Source organism: Panulirus ornatus, chromosome 19 (genome assembly GCF_036320965.1).
Source record: "Panulirus ornatus isolate Po-2019 chromosome 19, ASM3632096v1, whole genome shotgun sequence".
Lineage (NCBI taxonomy): Eukaryota > Metazoa > Arthropoda > Malacostraca > Decapoda > Palinuridae > Panulirus > Panulirus ornatus.
The window spans coordinates 65,603,126-65,622,878 of record NC_092242.1 but is presented as its reverse complement, the minus strand read 5'-3'; the positions used below and the strand labels follow the sequence as shown (position 1 = coordinate 65,622,878).

The 19,753-nt window shown below is 42.4% G+C and overlaps 2 protein-coding genes across 17 annotated transcripts in view; both read right to left on the bottom strand.

Moving 5' to 3' along the window:
- Positions 1 to 6,961: 6,961 nt before the first annotated feature.
- Positions 6,962 to 13,529, bottom strand: LOC139755626 (uncharacterized). Of its 2 annotated transcripts, none has more exons than XM_071674199.1 (4): positions 13,425 to 13,529; positions 10,970 to 11,146; positions 9,688 to 9,868; positions 6,962 to 9,089 (listed from the first exon to the last, which is right to left on the bottom strand). In XM_071674199.1, the coding sequence occupies exons 3-4, from the start codon at positions 9,785 to 9,787 to the stop codon at positions 8,455 to 8,457; spliced, it is 735 nt and encodes a 244-aa protein (XP_071530300.1). In that variant the 5' UTR covers positions 9,788 to 9,868; positions 10,970 to 11,146; positions 13,425 to 13,529; the 3' UTR covers positions 6,962 to 8,454. The 2 variants fall into 2 exon arrangements, with proteins under 2 accessions (XP_071530300.1, XP_071530299.1); XM_071674198.1 differs by having other exon boundaries at positions 9,688 to 9,829.
- A 1,706-nt stretch (positions 13,530 to 15,235) lies between these two features.
- Positions 15,236 to 19,753, bottom strand: part of LOC139755627 (uncharacterized) — a 289,236-nt gene continuing 284,718 nt past the window's right edge. For all 15 annotated transcript variants that reach the window (XM_071674203.1, XM_071674204.1, XM_071674200.1 and 12 more), the window contains one exon: positions 15,236 to 16,477. Coding sequence is in view for 4 of the 15 variants with exons in the window: in XM_071674213.1 (XP_071530314.1) it covers positions 16,119 to 16,477 (359 nt within the window). In the remaining 11 variants the exon portion in view is untranslated. The remainder of the gene's footprint in view (positions 16,478 to 19,753) is intronic.

Sequence of the window (19,753 nt, the reverse complement as noted above, 5' to 3'; positions counted from 1 at the left end):
CATTTTAAAGAGTTCCATCTTCGGTATTTATTGACATACGTTTATGGCGACGGGAAATTGCTCTAATGATGATACAAACGAACTGATGATAAACAGTGAAGGCTCGTGATGAGAGGGAGAGGTAATATTCCACCCCACAAATCATCTCTCCTCGCACCGCGATCATGCCATATTTTATCCCAAGTTTAGCTCCACAAGTTTTCGGATCTGTTGACTCGGTGTCTCGAGTCATTCGAAGCAAGGAAACACCAGCATGAGCTGACGACCACACGCTCGCGAGTCCCTGGCCTTTGTGTCTTGGTTATAACGTTGTTATGAGTGTCATCAGGTGGATCTGCTTCCCCTAATGAAGACTTTACTGCGTGATGCAGCTCTTGTCAAATTCATTCCATAAACGTTTCTTTTATCTCAAGTCCCCCCAAGACCAGATTCGCTTCGGGAGTCTGTCATAGAGACGTCTGATGGCAGTTCACGAGACGTGATTCAAACTGTTCACTTGGCTGTTTAGGTCTCAAGCTGGGGGTTCAGTAAAGCAGCAGTTTCCAACAGTGTATTCGGGTAATCTTAGAAACAAGCTGAAAGAACGGTAGAATTTAGTGCAAACGTGTTATCAAACTGCTTTAATAATTTCCCTTCCATTGATCAAGGACTTCATAATACTATGAACAGCTCCAGAACGAACAAATACGAAGCTAGAAGCTCAGTTCTATTCGGTGAGAACTTTGGGGAACGTTTCGTAAAACATCTCCAATGCGAAGCCTGGAAGATCATGAGACGGGTTGGGGTTCAGCTTGAGGATCAAGGCGGCTGACGTGGGCTAATTCGATTACCCGAGCGCCATGACATCCCAGGTCAGCGAATCGCAAGACTCGGAAGAAAAAGAAATATAAGAATTAAAACTGCAGTCACAACAACACTAGAATAACAAACTGTGTTAATGTAAGAAGATTGCTAAATGTTGGGATCCATGTTCTCAAATTTTCCGTTCTAGCATCTGTGGAGCCTTCATGCCTCTGGAAAAGAGGAGGACATAATGAAAACCGACTTCAGAAATCGATCGGGGAGAAAAGAAGCCACCTTAGGGACGTCGGTACATAACATTACGTCATTACGGTCAGCTTAGCCAATTGCTGATACCAGAGGACCACGATGCTCTGACATTAGCTCGGTCACAAACTGGCGGTATTTTGTGTATACGTATGTGTTTCTGTATATATAAACTACAGTAGTCCCGTGATGCCGTGTGTGTCTGTGTTTATATTTGTGTGTGTTGTGTACGTGTTGAACGAGGTCCATCCATTAACAAGAATTATGGTCGTTAGTTTGATATTGAGTTTAATTACTGATTTGTCGTCGTTATTGATAATTGCGTTTTTCATCCATCGTCGATGTGTGGTTTAACGTAGAGAGAGAGGCACAAGTGCGTAGGTTCAGTATTAGATACTTGTGTCATTTTGCCTTAAGTATTAGAACGGGATATTGTAAAACTGTTTGCTTACACGCAAAAAATATTGTTTGCCTAGACATTCAGTGCGATGTTTCTCTCTCTCTCTCTCTCTCTCTCTCTCTCTCTCTCTCTCTCTATATATATATATATATATATATATATATATATACATGTGAGACTACAGTCTCAATTGGTTTCTCCTACAACCAGTCATTAACAGGAATTTGCAATAAACTTAATCACTGTGGCTTTGGCTCCATTGTTCAAGGCACTTTACTAAATTGTTCCTCTACTGCACCTGTGACCAGCCACTTCCTTAGCACTGTCAAAAATTATTGAACCATTAGCTGCTGTAAGCCGCTGTTTAATTACTTTGTTTTGTTGCTGTTGTTCTACACACGAATATTTTCCGTTCACGTTATCATTCATGATTATAGTTTTGATTTGTTTTCGTTATGTTTCAGAAGAGGGGAAAAAAGAACCCGTAAGAGGAGCTTAATCATTCGGAGTTCATTCACCTTATCAGACTTCCTTTTTTATCTCCCACATGGTATTTTTCACAGTTGACGTGTACTATAGGTTGATATGTAAATAATTCTCTCTCTCTCTCTCTCTCTCTCTCTCTCTCTCTCTCTCTCTCTCTCTCTCTCTCTCTCTCAAATTTTCGTCTGTATCAGGAGACTTGTGTTTGTAGGTTCATATCCATCGCAAGGTCAAAACTAAATAGAATCTGCTTCTCAACTTCTGCTTCATGGCACACCTCATGGAATACAAAGAGCTGATAGAAAAGGTCCAGAGGAAGAGAACAAAAATAGTACCAGGATAGAAAAAATAACTTCGAGTTACATGGAAAGGTTAGAGGCCTTTTTATTTTTGTCAGCCAGGAATAGAAAAGAGTATGAGGTGGACCTTTAAGCTTTTAAACCATACAGGTGACGGCGACAGTAAATAGTTTTCCGAATGGTACAAGGATACAACAACCAAAGACTGGTTATAAAAAAGAAACTGTAAATGATAAAAATATATAGAAGTGTTCTGGCAGTACAGAAAAATGGTGCATTAATGGAATGACTTGGTTAATGAGACCGTGAATGTAGACAGCTCGCAAAAAGTTGATAAAAAAAAGACGTAAGATATGAAAAGTTCCCACACACACACACTTACATACATACATACATACCCAGATACTCGCCTCCAATAGCCACCATAAAACTGCTCACTGTTATGGATGTTTCCGCATCCTCCAACGCTGGCTTGCTCTGGGCTGTAGCCATAAAGATGCCTACGGGGATGCGAAGTGTGCACTGGAATACCAGACAAAGTCCACAGAGACACTTTCCACAGAACTGTCGATAGAGAATTTAGTTGGATAACGTTTGTCTTCGCTTTAACGCAAAGGTTATTCGTTCAGTTCGTCTGTATTTCCCTTACTTGCCTCAGAAGTGTTGGAATATTCGCTTTAAGGCAAAGGTTATTTGTTCTGTTCATCTGTATATCCATTACTTGTATCAAGTGTCGGAAGGGATTATTAAAGGCTACCACAGTAGAATCTAAGGGTATGCCTCCTTGATACTAAATACGTATGGAACAAATGCTGCGTGTATCACACCAGAGTGCAAAGCTTATGATGCAAGGAACAAATGCTTTTTACGTCACACCTAAGGTGCAAATGCTGACATAGAAGGGGTCAGATACTGTCTACATCGCATCAAGAGTACAAGGTTTAACATGGAAGGAGTAAATACACTTCAAAGTGAGAGACTTATCCCTGGAAGGAACCAATACAACATGCATCACATCAGTGTATGAGAGTTAACAAGCTGGAAGTGATGTCTTAACATCCTCATGTGTGATCTTGACATCTTGTAACTGACTCGTTTCTTGTATCACCCATCCTGTTTCCCCCGCTCTGTTGAAGACATCGTATAAGTACACACAAGACATACGTTTTTAAGGCTTTGTCATCAGCGTCCATACGGTGCTAATAAGCTTTTAAGGCTTTGTCATCAGCGTCCATACGGTGCTTCACCTTTACTCCAAGTCATTCACAGGTCTCTCATACCAGTGGTACATAATGATCTCTCGCGCTTCTCAAAACTTGGAAAAAAAAAACATTCGGTTTTCAGCGTCTGTCATATTTTAGTATCTCAAATTCTTATATATATACGCAATCAAGTTTTAATAGTCAGCCAGCGATTAAAAAACTAACAATGGAAAGAAAATACCTTTGGTTTCGTATGATTTTATCGTTTTTTATCGGTCCGTCTCTATATACCTGGATTAATCTTATATTGTTTAATCTTCCGTAAAGATGTGTTAGAGCTTCATTAATGGTCCTGGTGTATCGGGATAAAAGATTACTTTAGGATGTCAGAAATTGATCCGGTCTTCCCAGAGGATGAAGAGTTTTGGAGTATGTCGTGTTATTGCGAGGCGACAGTTAACGACGGGACGACCACATGTTAACGTGGTTAAGGAACGGAACGACCACATGGCAACGTAGTTAAGGAACGGAACGACCACATGGCAACGTAGTTAAGGAACGGAACGACCGCATGGCAACGTAGTTAAGGAACGGAACGACCACATGGCAACGTAGTTAAGGAATGGGACGACCGCATGGCAACGTAGTTAAGGAACGGGACGATCACTCCACAGCAAACTTATACGAATTCGATGGCCACATCGGTAACGTGGTTAAGCCGACGGGACGACCACTTGGAGCGCCTTAAAGACCACGAAGATATGCGACGGAACGACCACGTGGAACGACTTCAAGGCCACGAAGATAAGCGATGGGACGACCACATGGCAGCTTAATTATGGCAGGCAGCAGGAAACGTGAAGACCCTCCCAAGGTCACCCCTATACAAGTGGATCAATATACATAACCAGACCCATGTGGGTGTGTCCTCTCTCTCTCTCTCTCTCTCTCTCTCCTTTCCTTAAAGTGCAAGTGTTGTTGAATTCATTTACGCGTCATTTCGGTGTCTATGCTTTGGGCTATTTTTTTTTTTTTTTTCTCTTTATCCCTTTGGAGTGAGAAGTTCTTTTGCGAGAATGTACCCCCAACGATACCGCGTCGCCAAAAGTGACTTAATTCATCAAAATGTCATACAGGCGGAGCCCGGTAACACCTACAAAACAAAATCAAAAACCGTAGAAGGATGGAAAACCATCTCCTTCATGTATCTTAATTTCCATAAGTTGGAACAGCAGAAGCCAAAAGAGAAGTCTTCCTCCCCTTCGAGGGCTTAGGCTGGGATGTCTACGTCTATGGATGTAACAAAGATGAGAAGACAGGAGAGCATGAGAAGACAGGAGAGCAACCCGGATGATGATCTGGATCTGACTAAAACTCTAACACTAATGGGAAAAAGGGAAGAATAGTTGAGAAATGTCTGGCTGGTCCAATACCTCATATCTTAAGGTCACATTTCACGTACTTTCCCGGAGATGCATATCTCTTGTCCGACGCAACATTCAAGAAATATCATATGCCGGAATATTAATGAAGAAGAGGAACTCATCACTTCAAGACCTGACAAGAGGCGCCTTGAATCATTACACGCGGACATGCCTTTTGAATATTCCTTTGGAAAAGTTGTTTACCATTTGTTGCCTAAGTTTCAATAATATATCCGGGCTTGAATTATGGTGTCATAACGCTGTCATGCATGATACATGATGCTGTTATTATTTTCCTGGCTCACTGGAGGTGAATGATAATGAAAAAATAGAAATTATATTTTTAGCCAAGCTGAAGGGATATTCCACGTAAGCCTTACAATACGAGGTAAATAGAATCGTAGCGTTTATGCATCTCTGTTTCCAAGAAGTTGTAAAGGATACATGTTTTGAATATATATATATATATATATATATATATATATATATATATATATATATATATATATATATATATAACTTGTAGAGAAAGGCAAGATTCTTCTATTTGGTTATCCTTCTCTCATTTTCCTTAAACATCCATACTTACGTAAGAATTTCTGTTCCGGGATTAAAGAGATTATGGGAGAAAACTATATACTCTCCTGTCTTTTTTTTTTTTTTTTTTCTCACAATCTGTGAAGCTTCACAGCTGCCTGATGACCCCCCCCTCATGTTTTTATCCAAACAACTATGGCTTGCCTCTATTCAAAGACACTCTCCAGTTCTCGGAAATCCTTAAAATACTTTTCCTGTTATCTTGTTTCTCATTCTTTTTAACCCCCTCATTTTGTGTACATCAGTTAAGGCCTAGCCTCATTGTAGATAGTTACCTGCTTTTGGATTTTAGGAATATAGTTGCCTGTGATTGGATCCTAGGAATATAGTTACCTGTGATTGGATCTTAGGAATATAACCAGTTACCTGTCATTGGATCCTAGGAATAAAGTTACCAGTGATTGGATCCTAGGAATATATTTACCTATGATTGGATCTTAGGAATATAACCAGTTACCTGTCATTGGATCCTAGGAATATAGTTACCAGTGATTGGATCCTAGGAATAAAGTTACCAGTGATTGGATCCTAGGAATATAGACGAAATATAGGTACATGTGATTGGATCCTAAAAATATAGATGAAAATCATATATCTCCAACAGTTTCTTATAAGTGGCGCCGTCAGCCGAGAGGAACTATAAGTTCTCTGAGCTCGACTATAATCATCATCAAGCGACTGGGATCCAACTCCCTTGTACTTCCACTTTTACCCACTCCTGCAGCATTCGCAGCTTCAGATCCAACCACGTCTCTAACACCATCTCTCTCTCTCTCTCTCTCTCATCTCCCAACAAGCCCAAGGCTACTTCACTCCCTTTGTCATATACCTAACTATAATCTTCACCATCGTGACCGCTCCAGGGGAGGTGTTTTTGCTGACTGTATTGTAAAAACAAAAAAATAAAGAATTTCCTCGTCGTCTCGTGCCTCCTAAGGTTTCCCAACTCTCACTCGAAATTTCGTGACGCACTAAAACGCCTCATGTTTCGTATCCTCCCCACCTCAATACCTCTAGTTTCTCTCTAACTCTTAGATTGTTTGACTTCTACCACAAGGTGTTGCTCCCTCTTCCCATCTACATGCTGATATCCTGTCACATCACAAATGCTGCTCTTGATTCTGTTGTCTGTAACGATTTTCTTCAGTTCTTTTCATTGTAACATAAAGATCTCTCTACCTAGGAAGTTTGTTGTGGCTTGTCACTAGTATACATTATGTATAGGTAATTATATTGTCAAAGTTGAAGTATTTATTATGCCAGTAGTAGGCATTATTAATGGTTTATTACACAAGTAGTCCGCATTATAATTGGTTTATTATACCTGTAGAAGACACTATAATTGGTTTATCTCACCAGTAGTAGGCATTATATGGTCTAACTTTACTAGTAGTGAGCATTGTAAGTGGGTTATCATACCAGCAGAAGGGAATAGAATGGCCATATCATTCCAGGAAAAGGCATTATAAATGGTTTCTCATAGCAGTAAAAGGAATTCAAGAAAAAAAAGATGGTTGAATGTTTATTACTTTTCTCACATAATAGTCATCTATCCGTAATATCTATTGTCAGTATAAAGTTTTGGCAGAACTGTGTACATATATTTTTATTTATACACAACACACACACATGTAATAAATAGGATGAGGTACTTGTCGATGTTGACAGCTTTCATTAGTTGAAGAGATCGTCCGATAGAACAGAAGGCTCTAGAGAAGGGGTACCTTGAGTACAAAATTCCCTCCCTACAAATGGTTGGATCACACTCACGAATATAATACCTCCAACAGCCATGATTCGAACCCCCAAGACTCCCCATCCAAGGGTCTCATGTAGCCCCAAGCATGTGCAATGCTCAGAAGTAGGAACAGGATGGATTGCTTTGAAGAAAGTTCTTTATCGAGACTGTTACTCTTATTTCGTCAACTGACGATGATATATCCTTGCCAGAGGTGACTTTTTAACTCGTGGTGTACCCTGAAGCAGGCGGAGTTCGGTATAATTGCTCCTCCTACCGTAGCTGGGTAACGTCAGGAACAAAATAATGAACAACAGCTTCATTTGCACCAACACACCTCTCTAGCTGTCGTTCAATATGCTCAGTCTCGCAAGGTCCATCGACCAGCCTGTTCTCGCAACAGTTATCGACCAGCTTAGTAATATGGACTATTCAATGGTCTGCTTTGGTTGCTTTAAATACCCTGGTTCAGCTCACAGACAGAGCGTCTTTCCCTACCAGCCATAATCATCCATTAGATTCTGTCCCGTGCAGGGATCTCACCCTTCTGAAAATTTATGCCTCGATACCCTCAATGCCTCCTCCATCTTGGTATTCCTTCCCCCATTCCCATATCTCCATCTTGGTCTTCCTTCCCCTTTCCTCGTCGTTCTCTCCTCTTCTTAGACGAGGATTCTTATAGCTAGTCTTTCTTCGCTCATCCTGTGTGTGTGTGTGAACCATTTCAGGACACCCTGATCGTCCCTCTCAGCCGGACTACACTACCACGCCTCTCTTCATCCTTCAACGATCCCTGAGAACTCTACCCTCCCTTTTCGAGACCTGCCACCCCCCTACTCAACCCCCTGCACGAACCCATGTCTTGTGGGTTGTCTAGTCTCTATCCGTGGTATCGTGTACCAGACATAGAACATTATATATAAGATTGAAATCGTATTTGCTTCTGGGAGTTTGTTTGGGGGAAGTGTTTGATGTGTTCAGTCATACCCGGCATTGACAGAAATATCATTTGTTTCTGGTAATTTGTTTGGGTGAAATGTTTGGATTGATGTGTTAGGTCATACGCGGTATTGATAGATATAGCATTTGTTTCTAGGGATTTGCTTAGGAAAAGTGTTCGGATTGATTAATTCAATCATAACCTGACATCTCTACTAAGTTTAAAGCTTATCGATGTTGCCGTCCTCAACTAATTTTGTCATGTAGCTGAATTGACATGTATAGACGGTCACACCACTGCTCCATTACAGCAAGATAAAAGACTTTATATCTGCATAGTATTTTTGGTGGCTTCTGCATAAGAGGGAGGAGCATCATCATATGCGTATTGTGTTGAGGCGGGAGGTGCAGATGGAGTGACACGACTCTCTGCCTGTCCTCCAGTTGATGGTGAGCCAATAGGTTGTCCTCTAGTTGATGGGGAGCCAATAGGTTGTCCTCCAGTTGATGGTGAGCCAATAGGTTGTCCTCCAGTTGATGGGGAGCCGACAGCCTGTCTTCCAGTTGATGGTGAGCAAACAGTCTGTCCTCCAGTTGATGGGGAGCCAACAGCCTTTCTTCCAGTTGACGATGAGCCAACAATCTGTCTTCCAGTTGATGGTGGGTGACGAACAGTCTCTCTTCCAGTTGACGATGAGCCAACAGCCTGTCTTCCAGTTGATGGTGGGTGACGAACAGTCTCTCTTCCAGTTGACGATGAGCCAACAGCCTGTCCTCCAGTCGATGCTGGGTAACTAACCACCTGTGTTCCAGGTGGCAGCTGACAAGTTGTTCCAATATTTCGTATAGGGACGGGCACAACCCCAGAGTATTTGATGCGGTCTGGATGGTCTTCCGGCAAGGCTTTGTAGTCCCTGTGAGCCTTGTCGCACAGGAAGCAGCAGGATAGTACACCCATAACTGCAAAAGAATTGCAACATTTCATTTAGCTTCTTGGGGGTTTCCATGTATTCAGTATGTGATTAATCTTCCCCTGAGAATTGCAACATTTAATTAACTTATGGGTTTCCACGTAATTAGTATGTTATTCCTCTTCCTCTTAAATATATCGGTATGGATAACAAAGGACATCTTTGAAGATGCAGGAAAATGGCTTTAAACAACGCAGTTCTATATTCTAGAATTGTTTTGGAAATTTAGAAGCGTGTCAGTTCATTGGATGGGTGGTATAAAAAAAGGATTTAGTTTCATAGCAAAGGGTTAAGAACATATCCTGATCTCGCATCAAGAACGTTTACTGGAGAAACTGAAGTCTCCTTTTCCACTTATGGTTTTTCTCGTATCATTTTTGTACGATTGTGGTCTGTTTGGTGCTGATTGAACATGTTCCTTTGTACTCACCTGGACTGGAACTTATGTGGCTCCAAACTAACCCAACAGTTTGTCTCCAAAGGACGCCAGCCTTAGCTGGGGTAGTAATAATTATACACACTCTCTCTCTCTCTCTCTCTCTCTCTCTCTCTCTCTCTCTCTCTCTCTCTCTCTGCGGGGACCTTACCTCCAAAGATGATCATGAAGATACCAATTTCTTTCATTTTCCCGCCGGAGTTAACTAGTGAGCATCCTAAGAAGAAGAGCGCCAATCCTACACTTCCCATGGTAATGAAGAGGCTTCCTGGTATGTGGCAGCCATTATTGAACTGTAATACAAACGTCGAAGATCAGTAGCAACCTCGAGGCTGGAAGAGCGAGAGTAAAACGAGTTAGTCAGTCTAACATGGATGGGTATGCTATACGTTTACTCGACTTCACTCAACTAATTCATTTCAGCAGGCACTCTCAGAAATACACACACACACTCTTCGACCATAGTTATAAGACGACGTGCTGCAAGGTTCGATTTTTGGCCTACCGTTATTCCCTTTGCATGAAAATGATTTGCTTGACAGACTGGATTTATGCCTAAACGTGTTTACAGATGATGCCGATATGAAAAAAAAAAAAAAATAATATATGTGGACGAGTGCCTCAACTTATAGGGAGACCTAGAGAAACTCCTGCTGATGAGATTCATCCCGAGTGAAACGTAATGTGGATCGGATCCAGTGAGAGAAGGCTTCAGTGCGACTAACGACATACTAAAGAGAGAGTTGATGTGTAAAAGAAATCGAGGGTTAGACGTTGTCTCTTAAGTCTGACGCCAATGCCGCATATCGGCCGAGCTGCGACCGAGGCCAACTGTATCGGCTGGCAAATATTGCAATCACATTCAGTCATATGGATGAGTCATGTGGAAAGGTTGAACAGGCTAAGCAAACACGAAACCAATGTTAGTAACGTTTGAATCCTGAGAATCTTGATTGAGAGAAATGCAAAAAAGTGATACACTTCTATACATTCGATGCGGAACTGACAGCTCTCCAAAGATTTGCGGTCAAACGTCCATAGGTTCACTCGTTCAGTTTATTATTTCTCATTCTTAAAAGAAAATGTATTTCCAAATCAATCTGACCCTATCGTATCCTGGAGTCGTACAACGTAAAGAGAGGTCTGCTAAGTCACCAGTTACTAAAGTGTACAACTGTATAGTACAATGTGTCAAAAGTCATTTAAGGGATTTCTGAATCATGCAACAGAGGGAACACCTATGGTAAATCATGTCGATGAGTTTTTCACTTATGCAAAACGAGGATAAGAAATTGGACACGTCTATTCGAGGTGTTCCGAGCATACTGAGAGGGTTCACTCTTCCTATTCTGTACAGGAACAAATTTCAATGGGGGTTGAGTCAATGTACTTATGTTATAAGGTCGTCTTTTGTCTAGGATTGTAGTATTTACCTGAACTCCTCTTCTTATACTCGGGTGGGTTCTATTGGCCTCGCTGTCGACCACAACGGGCTGTTGAATTACTAAGACTTGTGGTGGTGGCTGCTGCTGCTGCTGCTCCATTGCGTCAAGATCCTGCAGTGCTATCTTCAATTACTCCAGCCGTTCTCTAATGAAGCCAGCTTGCTCCTTGATCAGAAAAAACTCAATCGTTACGGATATTTTTAAACCACAAATTAAAGAAACTTTTTAGGGATTTTCTTCATCTACAAAAACTATTGTGACATTCGGTAAGCATTAAATCAAATTCAAAGAAAACTATACTTAAAACTAACTGATTTACTGAAGATATTTTAAGTCTGAAGAAAGAAACGTAGCTTCTCTGTAAACGAAGAGAAAAGAATACATATCAAATAGCATTGTCAAGCATCAGGTGAAATATAAATAATTTCTTTCTGTTAATTTGTTTTTAGAACAAGAACTGCTCAACGGATAGTGAAAAATGTTTTTAAGATATAAATCAAAGAAAAACTTGCGGCCATCACTGGAGGCGGGGGTCACTTGATAAGCAGGTACCAGGAGTGAAGCGGTGTGGTAAGCAGTCAGTCGTATGGTTGTTAGTCGTGTAGTCACTGATACAAGCAAGAGTGGTGATGATCTGATACCATCAGGTCATCGCACAAAGTGGTCTAAGGCCACATGACTGTCGAGGTGGCGGCAGTCGATTGCAAGAGGTTTAAGGTCACACGACAGTCGAAGTGGTTGCAATCAATTGCTTCTGTACATTTCCATTGATGTATATTTTGTTGTATTGGTAGATACGGCAGCGTCCTTTGTGGCTATTGGGGACTTTTCGCCGTTTACGAATCACAGTGGGCCACCAGAATTGACACGTCTTACCACAACAGACGGATCCTGGAGGCAAGTTTAAGTTCTGCTCTTTGGATTGGACTCCTCTCTTATCGCGCATTGTAGATTTATTCAATAAGTCATCAAAACCCAGCTTGCCAGGCGTGTACGAGAGTCGAGTTTTCAACATCAGGATCGTAAGTAACGTTGCGGATGACAGCAAATCGTGTAAGCCAATTCCTCTTCTACGACTGAGACTGACCGCCACTTTCGAACTTTGGAATTCGTGCTAAGCTTCAAAATCATAAGCCGTTCTTCACCTTCTCAGGGTCACGAGATGTGACAGGGGATCTCGTATGGTTCATTGGTTGATCTGACATTGAAATCTTTGGCCTCCTGGTGGCCCAATGGTAGCATACCGTCCTGCCATTTGGTAGGACTTGTTCACCGTTTCCCGCGATAGTAAAGTAGCGTCAAGAATAGACGAAGACAGAGCTTCATTCGTTCACACTCGTTCTCTAGCTTTCAAGTGTACCACACCGAAACCACGGCTCTTGATCCACAACCAGGCCCCACAAACACCTTGCCGTTTTTTTCCCCGGTTACCTCCCATGCCCTGGTTCAAGCCATTGACAACACGTCGCTCCTCGTATACCACATCGCTCCAATTCAATCTATACCGTACAGTCCTTTTACCTTACGTGTGTGTGTGTGTGGTGGAGTGATTACACTTTTGTTGACAATGCCAGAAGTCTACGTGTGGGTGAGGCAAGGGCGAAAAGGTTGTATGGAACGCAAACGTGGATTTGACAGCCACTGAAATACTGGTCCACTATTCAGCCGTCACAAACCCTCACGTTACCCAGGCGGGTAATACGTGGTAATATACCTACCAGGTCCGGAGGGGGTTGCGTGCTACCTTTTATCCACGAGAGAGGGGAAATAGAGATCTGACGCACAGCGCCCATATGCTACGAGTAACCGGATTTCCCAGGCAGTCACCCCGCCACCCCTCATCTCAACCTAACTTTACGTAAGAGAGAGAGAGAGAGAGAATCACGGAAAGGAAAAGCATAGGGAATCGTTTGCTGAATGATGGACGTTATTGATGTCAAAATGTCGTAAATACCACCGTTACCGATTCCTTCCGCCTAAATCTACAACAGGGTGTTATTGAATGAATATGGACGAAACATTCAGGAAGGTTACCATTGCCAAACAACCCCCTTCGTCCCCTCCCCCAACCGACAGCTGTTGCCACATCGTTTCGGTGAAATGTATACAATTATACAATAATCAGTAATCGATATCGATAAAATCTTTCTGCTACATCCATTTCCGTTGCACAGTGCTGTCAATGATGTATTTTCTTTCCTTTGCCAGACGACACGTTTTTCTTTACGGAGTCGATACAAAGAACTGGGACATTGGCAACGTTTTCCGGACACACTGGCGCCACCTCCATTCTCGGCCTAACTGAATTCAAACACTTTGCTGTATTTCTAGTCAAGTATGGCCTTTACCGAGGATTTCCTCGGCTCTTTCACTCATTCGGGACTTCGTGGTTGAGGCAGTGTAACAACAGATACCGCAAAAGCCAGTGTAATGGCGCAATTACCCTTGAATCAGGCGGACACAAAAGCTTCGAACGCTCACATGGCGTTGGCGCCGTACAACTGAGCTCATCTGCTTTTGACTCTCGAGTCGGGGCTCGGGGAAAATCTCGTAGTCTCGTATAACGTTCCCTTATTGTTGCATACCCTTACTCCTCACGACTATTGTAACTCTTCATATAACCTTCTTGTATCCCTTTTCATTCACGCTTGAAATGTCACCAAATATGATCGTAACTCGTACTGTGGTTATACAGTATTCATATTTCGCGAATACGTGAAGAACCATCTGTTCATATGGGGTGGATTTGGTTGTGTTGAATTACATAGCTCACGAAAGGGGGTTGGGGGGTTGACTGCGGCGAGAGAGGTGTGGAGTTAATTCATTCCCAAGTGCTGGATGGGGTCCAGCTGACGAATGATGGCCAAGTTAATTACCCCTGGGAGTCGATGTGCCCTAGATGCAATTAATGAACCAATCGTCATCAAAGGCGAGTAAAGAAATGGGTCAGTGTGTTGAGCGTCTCTTTAAGGGTAGGTGAGAAGGCCCGGGGGGTAATCTTGCTTCCCCTTCACCTCTAGCCCGTAGTCTCAGATGTATAGGAGATACGGAGGAAATATTAGCATAATTATTTTTTTTTTTTTTTTTACTATACTGGGAGACGAGTTCTTGAGAATTACGACTCGTCTCCCAACATTCAATATTCTTTACTTTTGAACCTTTCACGATGTCTGTTCATTTGCAGTCTCCTGGCTAGAATCTAATTTTCATCTCGTCTAATTTGGACACTTTGTGTTCTCCCCTCTCCTTTTTGAAAGGCCACCTCTACCACTTTGGGAGTCCTCAGAGGTCACCCATGTACATAATCTTTACTGACTAACCTTGAGACTGACATGGCTTTGCTGGCCGGGAGGATCCGTATTGTGCCGAAAGCATAAGTGTGTGTGAAAGGAGAAAGTTGGGAGTAAATTTGAGCATATGTAGGGGTATGAGGTGCAGCAGGAGGAAGGAAGAGGTTAGCTTGAGTATACCGATGAATGGGAAGGGTCTGGAAGAGGGGGAGTGCTTTAGGTATTTGGGGAGTGGACTTGATAGCGGTTGAACCCATAGGAGCTGAAGCGAGTGATCGGATAGAAGAATGCAGTCCTGAACGGTGCAAGAGAGGTCATCGTCTCTTAAGGCCTGTCTACATGAGCGGGCCTGATCGACGGGTTTGCCCGTTGACGGGCAAACCCGTCGATCAGGCTCGCTCGTGTAGACAGGCCTTTACACATCTTTCCCTCTGCCTGTCACGGGCTTCGTTCAACAGCTAATTACCCGGCCTTCAACATGGAATGTGGGACTGTGTTAATATCATTAGGGCATTACACCTATTACAGATTGAGCATCGTTTTTGGTAACCGTATCAGTCAAGGCGAGTTTGTCTGTCGCTCAATTCTCTAGCTACATCACGACCCCACATCCTCACAGGTACTGATACGATATATATCTTATGATCTTGGTCATTTACCCTTACATAAATCACAAGTCTCATATCAAAGGACAATTGTCGGACGTTACACAGAGTTTACCTATATAGGTTCTTTAGGAATAATTATAAGTTCCAGCAGATTCGGACCCACTTCTGCTTGCCTCTTTCCATAGGCTACCACATCCTCCATTTCTTCTTACCACTCTGGCTCTCTCCATCTCCGCCATTATGCTTGGCTTGCTATACCAGTAGAAGATACCATAATGGACTTTTCTTATACAGCAGTGAAGATTATTAAAGACAAAATGTAAGAAAACGAGAATAAGGATATTTAATACTTTCCCCACAACACAAATTTTTATTGTAAATGTCTATGTAATATAAAGTTTCAGCAAAATTTATAAACATTCATATATATACACACACACACACTCAGGGCCTACGCGGTGTAGTGGTAGTGTTACTGACCACGAAACATCAAGGGCCCAAAGCCCATCCTAGTTATTCATCATCCCCTAGGGACAAGCTAGTGACGGTGGTTCGAATTCTTGCAGTTAGAGAATTTTTGTATACAAATGGAAGTGTGTCTGTTACAGTATATTCATTTTATATATAAAAAAGACGACCTTAATTCTATACCTCATGAAAATATGTCCACAGGGATGATATACATCTTGTGTAAATCATTAGCAGAAATATCCCACAGGAAATGGTCACTTTTCTGTAGAAATATTTGAGAAAATGTTACTCGTACGAGTGTGTTTATGGAAGAGACGGAAACATACAGAACTGATACGTCGTCTGAGCGGCTCGTAGGAGGAAGACAACCACTCGTTTTCCGAGTACGAAAATGATAGAGGCAAGTCTAATCTTACAAAAGTTTAGAAATGATGAAATACAGGCTTTTAAAATCATGTCATTCGTCCAATGCCACTCGGATACAATTATGCTTAAACAACATTGTTAACATATCGAAGGACCTACAAGTACAGTAGTTAGGAGGAGTACCATGGATACGTTGATGAACATTGTAAAGTCAACGACTGACATTATTTGTTCTGTAGTTACATAAAATGTTTACAGGTATATTCCTTCGCGATACATCAGTCGGCCTATTTAAAATCTAGCCAGAATAACCTTGGTATTCTTGATCTCTTCCATCGTCACAAACAGCCTCGAAACAGTGGGCTGATACTGTTTAAATTCCTTGCTTTTCGTTTGCATAATCTATGTATAATGCGTCTTTGTAATAGCATCTTCATAGGAAGGAGGAAGGTCATTATTTGTGTGTACTGCTGAGGCAGCGGGAGCAGATGGATTGAGTGTCTGTCCTCCACTTGATGGTGGGTGACCAGCAGCCTGTCCTGGCGATCCTTGGTATCCAAGAGCCTGTACTGCAGCTGATGGCGGGTAGCTAACCACCTGTGTTCCAGGTGGGAACTGATAGGTGGTGGTGGTTCCCCCAACTTGCACGGGGAGAGGACCCACTCCAGAGTACTTGATGCGGTCTGGATGGTCGGGAGGCAGAGCGTTGTAATCTCGTCGAGCCATGTGGCAAAGACGACAACAGGATATTGCACCCACAGCTGCATCAGACAAATGAATTAGGGTTTTCATGTCATCTTCAGTATATGTTCAACAATGGCCATATTCTTTACGAGAGAATGAGAAAATGAACGTAATTAAATCTGAAATAATGGAGTCTGTTTTGAATAACACTTGAAACTGTGTGTAAGATTTGGGATCTGTATGGGCACCTAGCCTCGTGTGAAGGTCTCAAGAGCCCAGAATAAACCTAGTGGGTTTCTTGTAATCCACTATTTATTTATTTTGCTTTGTCGCTGTCTCCCGCGTTTGCGAGGTAGCGCAAGGAAACAGACGAAAAAAATGGCCCAATCGACCCCCAAACATGTATATACATACACGTCCCCACACGCAAATATACATACCCATACATCTCAATGTACACATATATATACACACACACACCCCTACATATATACACATGCACACAATTCACACTGCCTTTATTCATTCCCATCGCCACCTCGCTACGCATGGAATAACATCCCTCTCCCCCCTCATGTGTGCGAGGTAGCGCTAGGAAAAGACACCAAAGGCCCCATTCGTTCACACTCAGTCTCTAGCTGTCATGCAATAACGCCCGAAACCATAGCTCCCTTTCCGCATCAAGGCCCCACAGAACTTTCCATGGTTTACCTCAGACGCTTCGCATTCCCTGATTCAATCCATTGACAGCACGGCGTCCCCGGTATACCACATCGATCCAGTTCACTCTATTCCTTGCCCGCCTTTCACCCTCCAGCATGTTCAGGCCCCTATCACTCAATCTTTTTCACTCCATCTTTCCACCTCCAATTTGGTCTCCCACTTCCCCTCGTTCCCTCCACCTCCGACATATATCCTCTTGGTCAATCTTTCCTCACTCATTCTTTCCATGTGCCCAAACCATTTCAAAACACCCTCTTCTGCTCTCTCAACCACGCTCTTTTTATTTCCACACATCTCTCTTACCCTTACATTACTTACTCGATCAAACCACCTCGCACCACATATTTTCCTCAGACATCTCATTTCCAGCACATCCACCCTCCTGCGCACAACTCTATCCATAGCCCACGCCTCGCAACCATAAAACATTGTGGGAACCACTATTCCTTCAAACATAGCCATTTTTGCTTTCGGAGATAATGTTCTCGACTTCCACACATTCTTCAAGGCTCCCAGGATTTTCGCCCCCCTCCCCCACCCTATGATTCACTTCCGCTTCCATGATTCCATCCGCTGCCAGATCCCCTCCCAGATATCTAAAACACTTTACTTCCTCCAGTTTTTCTCCATTCAAACTTACCTCCCAATTAACTTGACCCTCAACCCTACTGTACCTAATAACCTTGCTCTTATTCACATTTACTCAACTTGCTTCTTTCACACACTTTACCAAAATCAGTCACCAGCTTCTGCAGTTTCTCACATGAATCAGCCACCAACGCTGTATCATCAGCGAACAACAACTGACTCACTTCCCAAGCTCTCATCTCCAACAGATTTCATACTTGCCCCCCTTTCCAAAACTCTTGCATTCACCTCCCTAACAACCCCATCCATAAACAAATTAACCATGGAGACATCACACACCCCTGCCGCAAACCTACATTCACTGAGAACCAATCACTTTCTTCCTACGCGTACACATGCCTTACATCCTCGATAAAAAAAAAACTTCACTGCTTCTAACAACTTGCCTCCTACACCATATATTCTTAGTACCTTCCACAGAGCATCTTTATCAACTATCATATACCTTCTCCAGATCCATAAATGCTACATACAAATCCATTTGCTTTTCTAAGTATTTCTCACATACATTCTTCAAAGCATCCTCTACCACTTCTGAAACCACACTGCTCTTCCCCAATCTGATGCTCTGTACATGCCTTCACCCTCTCAATCAATACCCTCACATATAATTTACCAGGAATACTCAAACATATACCTCTGTCATTTGAGCATTCACTCTTATCCCCTTTGCCTTTGTACAATGGCACTATGCACGCATTCCGCCAATCCTCAGGCACCTCACCATGAATCATGCATACATTAAATAACCTCGCCAACCAGTCAACAATACAGTCACCCCCTTTTTTATTAAATTCCACTGCAATACCATCCAAACCTGCTGCCTTGCTGGCTTTCATCTTCCGCAAAGCTTTTATTACCTCTTCTCTGTTAACCAAATCAATTTCCCTAACCCTCTCACTTTGCACAAAACCTCGACCAAAACATCCTATATCTGCCACTATCATCAAACACATTCAACATAACTTCAAAATACTCACTCCATCTACTCGCATCACTACTTATCACCTCCCCATTATCCCCCTTCACTGAAGTTCCTATTTGCTCCCTTGTCTTACGCACTTTATTTACCTCCTTCCATAACATCTTTTTATTCTCCCTAAAATTTAATGATACTCTCTCACCCCAACTCTCATTTGCCCTCTTTCACCTCTTGCACCTTTCTCTTGACCTCCTGTCTCTTTCTTTTATACATCTCCCACTCATTTACATTTTTTCCATGCAAAAATCGTCCAAATGCCTCTTCTCTTTCACTAATAATCTTACTTCTTCCCACCACTCACTACCCTTTCTAATCAACCCACCTCCAACGCTTCTCATGCCACAAGCATCTTTTGCGCAAGCCATCACTGATTCCCTAAATACATCCCATTCCTCCCCCACTCCCCTTACCTCCTTTGTTCTCACCTTTTTCCATTCTGTTCTGTCTGTCCTGGTACTTCCTCACACAAGTCTCCTTCCCAAGCTCACTTACTCTCACCACCGTCTTCACCCCAACATTCTCTCTTCTTTTCTGAAAACCCATACAAATCTTCACCTTCGCCTCCACAAGATCATCAGACATCCCTCCAGTTGCTCCTCTCAGCACATTAACATCCAAAAGTCTCTTTCGCGCGCCTGTCAACACGTAATCCAATAACGCTCTCTGGCCATCTCTCCTACTTATATACGTATACTTATGTATATCTCGCTTTTTAAGCCAGGTATTCCCACTGTCTATATAACGGCATAATTACATAGTGATCTAATAACTTTTATAAACTGTCTCTTTGGACTTTATTAATACCCCCCTCCGTGACGAAGGCTCGGTAATCAGCAAGTCTGTTTATTACTAAATACACCATCCATTACCTCTATTCTCTCTCGTTGGACTCGAACTAAATGGTTCCTGACTAATCCAATAATTTCATCTTGACACCAGCCTTTGATGGGGTTGGTAATAATTCTCTCCAAAATAAGCAATTGTTTACCTACACATCAAT

Excerpts from the sequence above, each read along its gene's own strand:
- LOC139755626 (XM_071674198.1), bottom strand. The coding sequence starts at position 11,080 with ATGGAGCAGCAGCAGCAGCAGCCACCACCACAAGTCTTAGTAATTCAA. Across the intron at positions 9,830-10,969 it reads GTATAAGAAGAGGAGTTCAG|TTCAATAATGGCTGCCACAT; the intron begins GTAAATACTACA and ends TTTGTATTACAG. Across the intron at positions 9,090-9,687 it reads CTTCATGATCATCTTTGGAG|TTATGGGTGTACTATCCTGC; the intron begins GTAAGGTCCCCG and ends ATTCTTTTGCAG.